General features: G+C 40.0%; 2 protein-coding genes across 2 annotated transcripts; both read right to left on the bottom strand.

Moving 5' to 3' along the window:
* Positions 1 to 1,041: 1,041 nt before the first annotated feature.
* Positions 1,042 to 2,206, bottom strand: foxd7 (forkhead box D7). Its single transcript, XM_062531134.1, has one exon. It carries the CDS (start codon positions 2,200 to 2,202, stop codon positions 1,225 to 1,227), a length of 978 nt encoding a protein of 325 aa, XP_062387118.1. The 5' UTR covers positions 2,203 to 2,206; the 3' UTR covers positions 1,042 to 1,224.
* Positions 2,207 to 7,489: 5,283 nt separating this feature from the next.
* LOC134075903 (ferredoxin-2, mitochondrial-like) lies at positions 7,490 to 9,071 on the bottom strand. The gene is made up of 5 exons (XM_062530931.1): positions 8,936 to 9,071; positions 8,740 to 8,788; positions 8,459 to 8,565; positions 8,178 to 8,265; positions 7,490 to 7,883 (listed from the first exon to the last, which is right to left on the bottom strand). The coding sequence occupies exons 1-5, from the start codon at positions 9,069 to 9,071 to the stop codon at positions 7,727 to 7,729; spliced, it is 537 nt and encodes a 178-aa protein (XP_062386915.1). The 3' UTR covers positions 7,490 to 7,726.
* Positions 9,072 to 10,309: the final 1,238 nt, after the last annotated feature.

Genomic DNA, 10,309 nt, shown 5'->3' with positions numbered 1-10,309 from the left:
CTGACATTACTTAATACCCAGTGAGTGACGAATGTGACATCGAATGTGTTATGCGTATTTTCCTTAACGGCTCTAAGCTGTGTGTGGCCTGAGCGTGCAAAATCAGGCAATTACCCCAATAGAAAGTAGGCCTAATGGATGTGGTAATACCCGCCTGCTATCTGAAGCTTGCGTACAGCTGCTAAACCCGTTAGGTCCAATCATAAGATGATCATTCATTCATAACGTGTGTTCTGGGGCAAACGCGAACTCTGAAATCCTGTCACTGCCCATTTTGTGGATGACGTTAATCTAGGACAAGTTACTGTAGTAGCCTCTATGCCAAGATGAATAGGCCCCATAAGTGCGCATTTTATTATAGCCATGTGCGCGCACTCTCTGATAGATAATTACAACTACCACATTGAAATTATTGATCTATATCAATATAATAAAAATGGTCTCTATTGATCTATATGAACACAACAAAATGGTCTCTATAGGTGATAGTCTACTCGTCGCGAAGCTGTTGCCTTCCTTTCTAAATCTCTAAATAAATGTATAAAATCATAGCAACTTTAAGATAAATATTGACACAAGCCATTAACTTGATAAGAGAAACACTGAATTGATATTTGAAGGAACACATTTTTTCTGATAACATAACACATGTGACAAACAGCATCAACGCCAGAACATCCCAGATGATGGCATTTATTACCAAAAGAGAATCTTATTTCGACATCTTTTCTTAAAGCAACTAAATAATTTACAAGAACAATACATGGTGTAATTGGTGATTGGACAAATGTATGCGCAATACTGTCAAGGGAAAAAATCGATTAGGCCAATATATAGTATATTTACCAATAATGTAAGGACCAGAGTAAACGAAAGGTTTTGAATTTTTTGCTTGTATATTTAAATGCTGAACTAAATTCCTATATTGGTATTTACACTCAGTGCGCACATATATGTCTTGATGTTTATTGAACATGACAAAAATAAATCCATCAACTATTTTAAATACTATGATTTATTTATTTCCAAACGTTGAGGGGAAACTCGTCATTTAAATTGTTCAACATAAAGAATGCACAACATACTCCCACAATCAAAGACATTTGGATTCCAGAAAAGACGGATATTCCTTCAGTAACAGAAGAGGAACAGAGTACCTGAGAGTAAATTCATTTTAAGATACAGTTTATCAAGTGGTTGCCAGGTCATGTAAAACCACCAGGCCTAGTTGCTGACAATGTGTTTGTTCGATAGGTCCGAGCGCAAAGTTTGGAGTTTCTCGTACTCGTATTGTAGATTTAGAAAATGTGGGAATGTGCCATGCTGGAGCATGGTAGAAGACACGAAAGGAGAATCGAGGGAAAGTGCAGAACAGTGGGCATTAGGCCGAGTCGGGTTAAAGCACTCCATGGCCATCCCAGGAGACTCGGCAGAGGCTTTAGCAGCGAACGTGTTCCGGCAGAGGAGTGTTGACAGCGAGGGCAGGATGCCGCTGCCATGTGGGATTCCGGGCGCACAGGTCGGGTGCGAATGCTGATGGAAGCGGAGGGGATACACTTCTAGACGTGGCAGTTGCAGACAAGCCGAACCGAACCCATATCTTCCGTAAGGAAAAGGTGGAAAGCCAGAAGCTTCGAGCGCTTGTTCTTTGAGAATCCCAAACCTAAAGTGTTGTCTCTTAAACCTTTTCCTTCGCCGCAAAAAGCTTCCGTTCTCGAACATGTCGGAGGAGTCGGGGTCCATGGTCCAGTAATTCCCTTTGCCAGGATTGCCCGGTTCTCGAGGCATTTTGATGAAGCAGTCATTGAGCGAAAGGTTGTGTCTGATGGAGTTTTGCCATGCCGGAAACTTCTCTCGGTAGTATCCGAAGCGCTGGCTGATGAAGTCGCATATCTCGCTCAGAGTGAGACGCTTCTTCGGACTCTGGAGAATGGCCATGGTTATCAAAGCGATGTACGAGTACGGAGGCTTCACTTGTGTGCTTTTGCTCGACATTGAGGGGGACCTTGGTGCCAAGCTGTTGGATGCATCGTCCTCATCATGTTGATTAGCAGGCAAAGTTGCCGTGGCCGATCCATACTCGGACGCAACTCTCGTGTCCAAAGAGGCTGACGCCTTCAGATCGCCGTCTTCAGCCCCTTTAATGCCCTCTCCTACCACGTCGATGTCAATATCCTCCATGGGCTCTGCATCCAAGGTCATAGTAATCCAGGTCCGAGCAAAATGCCACCTGCCTCGACAGGTGAGAGAATGGAGACGGCTTCAACGAAACAGCTGCTTGCGCAGCAGCAGGTACACTTTACATGCACGAAACGGTCGCTCGTAATACACTTGGCGATCTGTTCTCTGTCAAGAACTTACAACAACAGTAACAAGGATCGAAGAATCAACAGGCTTTTGTCCTCTCCTGGATATTCACATCAATCGAACCACTTCTCGTTTGGTAACATCTGAAGAGAAACGCGTAATGGTAGGGCGAACCGGTGTCCTGCATCTTCCCCAACAGCACTGGATTTCCTCTTGGATCATCAGCCAATGATGTCACGATGGAGCTCTTTCGGAACAACTCCTCTCCAATGAAAATAGGGCAGGAGGCATCAAAGCACCACCAGAGTCCTCTGTTGATCCAAAATCAATATCGTCGCATAAGGTTTGTTTATCAAATCATCGCTACATCCAGAATAAGTTTAAATAGCACATTTATACTTCTAAATAACATTCGTTTTTTTCTTCAATAAAACGTATTGCCACAAAGTAGGGCAATACTCATAATAAGCCTATTTTATTTAATATATTCAATATGAAACATATTATAAAGGATATTAATATTGCCAATTTATTGCCATTACTATCACAGGACAAGCTTTTTTTTTCAGCTCGTTCCCAAGTTGTGACTCTGCGTAAAATCATTGGAACCAACATCTTCTGGTCATATAAGTTTAAAGCACTTTATTGCGTAACATGTTTAGGGGTAATTTCTTTCTCCGACCGAAAATAAATAAATAAAATTAAATAAAACAAAACAAGCAAAACATATTTTCTAATTTGTAGGCTACATGTCATTAGGACAGACGGCTGGTTCTGAAAGCACTGAAAATATATAGTTTAAGCAGTGACGCACTTCCCCATCTAAGCCAAATTCCCACTTAACTCAATAATGATAACAAAAACAACTATACTACTAAACTAAACTACTAATAAAATGCAACATCCAATGAAACAATCAGATAGTCTGAATCTACAATTACAGAAAACATCAGCACACAGTTTTAACACGGATTAAAGATGATCAGATAGCAACATCCCCAATTGAATAGCAGGTGATCTAAACAAAGCGCGAGAACACGAACTTATTTAACACAAGTGGATTTACCTAAAGTATAGGATATGAAAAAATATGTATGTACCCTACAATTACTCCTTAACCCCCTCTTTATCTCTAATGTCTTGAACACCGTAGAGTAACTCATTCATGGGCTCGCATTATGTTGTTATGGTTTTGTTTCCCATTCCCTTTGTTTTTTTGCACCAAAATAAAAGGCTTAATAACAATAATCTCGGACAGATAAAACAAATGCATATGACATAACGTCAGTGCTCAACACAGACGAAGGTTAAAAGGTTTCAGTTCCCCTTTAAAGATGAAAGACGTGCGGGATGGGGTTGCGTTTTTATTGTCAGGGGGCCTAAGGTTGTTTGTTTTTAATGATGGAGCTCTTTTGGGGGGGATTCCCACATATCCTGCTTCTAATCGTATTGATACCGGAGGGCAACGGCGATACAGCGGGTGTGGGTGGGCCACCGTCCCTCTAACAAAATCTGCAGATGATTTCCCAAATCTATCACGCATGTCTTCAGATTGGAAACAGGCCTAACGGCGTGGCGGACAAACGCCGTGTGTGTGGTTTCAATAACAAAGCAAAGGGATAATAATAGAATTTCGATGAGCCAAATTTCCACAGATATGGTGCTGTCATGTGGTCGTTGTGAGGGATAAAAAAAATTCGACTGAAGCCCAAACGTGAGAACAATTACCGTTGGGACCTGATGTTCAAGAACAGAGGTTTACCCACACGCCAACTGCTTAAATGTCATTACATGTTTGGTTTAATATTCCTGGTGCAGTCCAGTTGTGAAAGGCCTTGCGTGGCTAAACCTAGATGGCTGTTACTTACACACCACTGAATTACTGACATAACTAAATGTTTGTGAAGTTATAATGTCTATTTTAGTATAAGTTTTATTTTATTTTATTAAGTTGGGTTTAAATAGCAGGAAAAAAACGTCAGAGATCCAGCAGATATTTAAAGTTCTCAACATTTTCTAATCTAATCATTTGTTTATTATCACTGTTTGGATGTTATTGCTTTCAGGACATGGTGTGACATGTCGGCTTGCAAAAATACACAGTGAAATCATGGAAACATGCTGTGAAATCATGCAGTATTTTGTTTTTTGGGGGCTTTTTTTCACAGGAAAGTGGACACAGAAGACAGCTGTTTGCCCATCTTTGTGTTCCTTCTTAAACTGACTCTGCCCACAGCTATTGTTTTACAAGACAATATGGTCAGCCAACAGTGAACAAGAAGCATATTCAGTGTACTTTGTGTCCACAATATTTGTCGTCTGTGGTCAAAAATTTCATACAATATTTGCATGGCACCAGCATTTACAAGATGCCAGCGGTACATCAGTAGCACAGGCGACCGGCTCTCTGCTAGACTAATGCTCAAAAACACATAATTTCTGACTGCAGACACTGTAAACAGCCCTGGACCACACTGACCACCCAGGCTACAGTTCCCCTGAACTTCAAGAAATGTGCTTCTGCTCCGGGATATGAAAAAGCTCCCTTCACTTACAGTATGCCATCTTGTGGTGCAAGAATCCTGAATTACTTTTGAGCGGTCCTTACTTCTTACAGGAAAACCTCAGTTCACAAAACAGCTATCTAATGGCGTCTCTGCATGCATCGCTTCCTCATTCACCATATTTGCGCAAAGGTGATATTTCAATTAAGTGAAGAATCTCAACATACTTCACAAGAAATCACGTTGTGTTTGTTTATTTTTAAAGAAATACTGTAGATTATACAATACAATAATCACAATAGACATACACATATTCATGTTCATGTAACAAGACAGACAGACAGGATCTTCGACAGGATTTAAATGTATATAATTTTCCTGTGACATCAGCCACACTTGCACTATTCAAGAGGAAGTATTTTCACTTCCATAGCAAGTAATGTGTGAACAACAGAGCCTAAGGACGCCTAATACTTTTGACTATCTGTGTAAATATTATTGTGGATAATTTTCTCTGATAGGAAAAACATGGATGTGATTGTCATTGTCGCCTCTAGTTTGTCATAACTGAAAGGGTTCACATCACCCCACTTGGTGGCAACACACATGTATTTGTTGCAGGTTGGTCAACACCTGCTAATTTTTTTCAGTCTGATATAGCCTACTTTACTTCGAGTGGCCACAAGAGGGGGGCCTTCAGCTACAATCACAACTGGAGATGGCAACCATAAGTGAAGATATGGAGCAAGGTAGAGTGGTAGCCTCACAGTACAAGTCATTTGCAAAAACACTCCTCACTTCTAAATACCATGCATGAAAAAAAGACCCAAATATGTCACAGCATATCGGGCTGGGACATTTGTGCAGGGAGTTACAGGTATTTAAATACTGAGATAGCAGTTTCTGAGGAAATTGTGATACGAAACACAGATATTGAATTGTTTTTCACTGTGAATAAATAAATACATTTGTGAATTAAGAAGTAGTTTTGAAGCAGGGAACTGTAAACTTTAATTTAATTGCAAACACAGAGCACTCTTCAGTGTTATTGACAAAATGTTTTAACATTTCCGATTTCAGTCTGTATATAAGCCTTGTTCACACCAGACCGCATCTCAGTTGAGACTGAGAATAGGTCTAGAAAGGCTTCAGTGACTTAAAACTTACAGGGGCATTACTAGCAGTGAAATTAAACTTACAGGAGTAATCTGTCCGATTGTTACATGGATCTTGATCGCTAGACAAAAAAAAAAAAACACCAAATGGGTGCTGCCGAACTGGAGTAGTTGCAGCTAATGGCCAGTGCTCCCAGTGAGCCTCAATGCTGGGCATCAACTAGACACAATTTTCTGCCTCTTAAAAGACTCAACATGTCATTAAAAGTTCTGTGCAACGTGAACAGGGTCCTTATGTGACAAAACGATGCAGTTTCAACTTCGCATTTGCAAACGATACATTTTCAATTAATTGTAGAAACCGTTCAGTTTATACTGTTACATCTGCACATTTGGACCGTGCAGTTTCCATGTAGTTACATTATCATTAATATGGTCATAACCATTACAGTGCTCAATTACCTTTTTTTTTTTAAATCGGACACATTTCTCCTTTAAATTGGTGTATTAAATTCTTACCAAATACCGTAATTTCAGAAGTGCAGCAATCCAATCTTTCTTGTAAACAAAGGTCTTAAATGCAGTTGTTTACTCGATTCCAAAGAATTGTTTGGAAAACATTGTTAGAAAAGTTCATTATCTGTTTAACCCTGACGCAATCAGTGCAGCCATTGGTTGTTTTGAATGCACTGCTCTATCTGTCATCATACAAAGCACGCCCCATGCCGGATTAGTGATTGTGATTGGTGTCTGGGTTTTTGGAACATTGGAAATGGGTGTCAATGGCCACCGTGCCAGACATAACTGGCAGAACGAATTCAAATTCACTAACAGGTTAATCTGGGTTTTCCCCAGGCTAACCTACTATACCTTTTCTGGATTAAAAGGACTGTTATGGTCCATTTACTATAGTGGAATATGGTGTTTCTTCATTTAAGTATTGATTTGATTATCTCAGTCAGTGTAGTCTTACATCGACATATGTAAATAAATAACTAATAGCTTAGTGATGCTAGACAGAGTAAAGTAAACTATCACAAAATATAAAACTATAAAAATATCACAAAAGTCTTAACTGTGTCAGAGGGGACACCCATATGTTCCCAAGGAAAAAGGTGAAGCCAAATTGTTTTCACACTAATTCCAATACGTTTACAATTTCAAAATGCACCTACATATTGTTACATTAGGCTGCTAATGTGTCACTTTTATACAAAATCATTTTAATTCACACAAGCTCCACACCAAGCCCAAAACGTGGTCTGTTTTGGCAAAATATAAAAACTCTGCACTCGGCTCATGGTTCATACGTCAACAGCATAACTATTGGACATGGGACAGGGGGAATCCATAGAACTCAATTACAAAACAGTCTTTGAGTGTATGAATATTTATGGAAATATCGGGGTATGGTAGTTGTACCACTTTCAAGACATGGCAGGTAACGTTCAAGTTTGACTCGCTCAAATGCTAAAAGGGCCTATTGATTGTATAAGCAACATTAAGCTATAGTTACAACCCCAGGCAAGAAGAGAGAGAACCTAAGATAACACTTGCCAGCATTTAAATATTCGTGAGTGATTCATAATGGGGTGTGATCATAAGAAGGCCACTGGAAACCACACAATAGCCTACTCTGCTTACTTGCTGTTATGATTTTTGGCTGCATTCAGTTAGTTATCTGGATTTTATTTTAGTACGGTAATTCATCTAAAAAAGATTTAGGATTGGACTGGATTCTGGATATGAATGTGACATTCCTGTTACCCCCCCATCTCTGTTACCTGTGGTGTGCTGCCCTTAGTGAGGGGTGGGGACATGACCATCTACATAAAAGTTGCGAGTGATCTTGGGTAAAGTGAGCTCAATGCCATCCAGCTCAGGTGTGAAGACAACCTGGCAGCCCAGACGAGAGTTCTCCTGAAGCATCGGAGCCATGTCCAGCATATCGTCCTCCCTATGGTGCCCAAAGAATAATCCAATAATTCAAGTAAAACAGGCATGACCAATATAGTGAACTATGAAATGCATTAAACAGACCATAAATTTTCACTTTATTTATTTGAAATTTTGCTAAAGTTATACTAACACAATGACACCATGTCTTAGACATGTGAATACTGTACAGATTTTACACCACCTTAGCCTTAATCCCTGGCACACATTGCAAATGCAGTGTTATTAGGGCACCAGATTTAACCTAGATTAATCCCTGCGCCTGGCTCTTAATTCCACAGGCGGGCAGACTCACCTTTCGTCTGGCGTTGGTAGCTTCTCAAAGTGGTCTTTGCTTACATACACATGGCAAGTGGAACAAGCAAGTGACGCCTCACATGCACCTGGGAAATAGAGGCACACAAAGGGATTTACAGGTATCCCATGATCAGGATTAAAGCAGATGTTGGACGGGCAATAACGCTAGCAGTGGTGCCTTGTCCTAGCCTACTTGTGCGTAGATTGTTTTTAGGACATGCGTAATAACTCACACCACCAGGGTTAGTGGGTAGAGCATTTACTTGCATACATGCTCACCTTCCAACTCAATGCCATGCTTATGTGCAAGGGAGAGTGCATTGTCCCCGACTTTAGCCTTCACGGGAACTCTTTCCCCTGATCGGTCAATATATACGACATCAACTCTACAGATGAAATGTCAGTCAACAACGCAGCATCAAAACATTCATAGCATCAAAGCATTTTTTAAATATATTTTGAGGAGAAACTTATAGTAGTTTAGTTTAGTTTTAATGTAACAATAATAGTAAGATAATTAATTACTTAAGCTAAGTTAGTTGTAAAGAATGATAACTTACACATCACCAGAATCTTGGGGACCGACATCCGTTGCTTCATGACGCAGTGCTGTTTGGAAAGGAGTTTGACTTTAATTACAAGGCAACTCCACGAGATGTCAAACTATACTTTAAGTTCAGCACTTGAGACGCAAGCAAGCAAGCAAGCAAGCCACATTTCCATAAACAGCCTGGAGGCACGAACCTTTTCACTTACATTCTGATGTCGCCAGTCGCCTTTTTGTTACACGGAATGCTTCACTTCTGGTCCTCTGGGATGATGTAACATAGGTACGCGAACAATTATTGATCCTCGGCACGAGGATACCATATTTAAATCTACATCTTAACATCGACCCGATATTATATCCTGTCACTGTGTTCAGCGCCATGACTGATCACCTGTTAGAATTGACCCAATCAGAGCACACCGGCAATTAAGAGAAAAGTCTGATAAGAAAAAAATCTGTAACACCTGGTTATGCTCTTACTATGCTATATGTTAGAATATCCAAGTATAACGTCCGCAAGTAATAGGCTACTTAAATATGAAAAGAGACAATTGGTAGGCTACACAAGAGAGCGGTTGAGTTTTATCCAGTACCTTTATCGAACAGTAGATGGGGCTATGCCTACTACTATAAATGGTAGTGCTGCCGCCAGAAATGCCTCTGCGCTAGCAAAAAACAAGGCCAACATTTCCTTCACATTATTATTTGCGTTGGCAATTTTTTTTTTCATTTGCATTCCATACTAAGATCTTACTGCGCTTAAATGGAGTGATTCCATAGATGACAGACGCATGTGTATGTATATGTAGCCTATATTGAATTTTCCCTTGGGGATCAATATCTATCTATCTATCTATCTATCTATATAATTGTTACTTTCAAATAAAAGTGTTTGAAAGTGTTATCTGTTTGACACTTTTGTCGTAGTGTTTCTATCCCAATGAAACCTAGTGAATGCCAAATTACTTGTAACTTCATATAAAAAGAATGTTTCTGAACAGGACCGCTTAAAATAGGATAAATCAAGGAACTGGTGGAACTCTTTTCATAAGCTGTCCCCGTTATTGTACGGTGTTGGCAAGTATGGACATGTCTTCCATACTTCTACTGAACAGTTTTACACCAAATTGTTTGTTCTTAATAGACCCAAAAGAAAATGGAGAGAATGATCTCAGCCAAAGTTTATACCATTGTCCTGAATGATCTTGCATTGGCTACTTTGAGAAGAGTGAAAAGGTTAGACTATACTCACTACACTCAATGCCGCTGCTGGCCATTTGGGTGCACTAACTGCTTTGTGGTCAGCAAGCATGATGTTTCCAGCACAGGTAAGAATCTCACTGGTGGGCCTGCATCCTTATTAGCTTTCTCACTCGTGTTGACATGTCAGAGGTAGCCAAGCTTACCTGCAACGTGCCATGTGACGGTGCTTTGATAATTGATAAGGATAATTGTCTTGTCGGCTATCTTTACTTAGCCTAATAAATTAAACGAAACTTGATACGGTCATGTTACTGCACCTATGCGTTGAGTAGCCTAAGCATAATTGCGTCCGGCTATTTCTACTTGATTAATGAAAC

This window comes from Sardina pilchardus, chromosome 3 (genome assembly GCF_963854185.1).
Source record: "Sardina pilchardus chromosome 3, fSarPil1.1, whole genome shotgun sequence".
Taxonomy (NCBI): domain Eukaryota; kingdom Metazoa; phylum Chordata; class Actinopteri; order Clupeiformes; family Clupeidae; genus Sardina; species Sardina pilchardus.
This window is presented reverse-complemented; position numbering and strand designations above follow the sequence as displayed.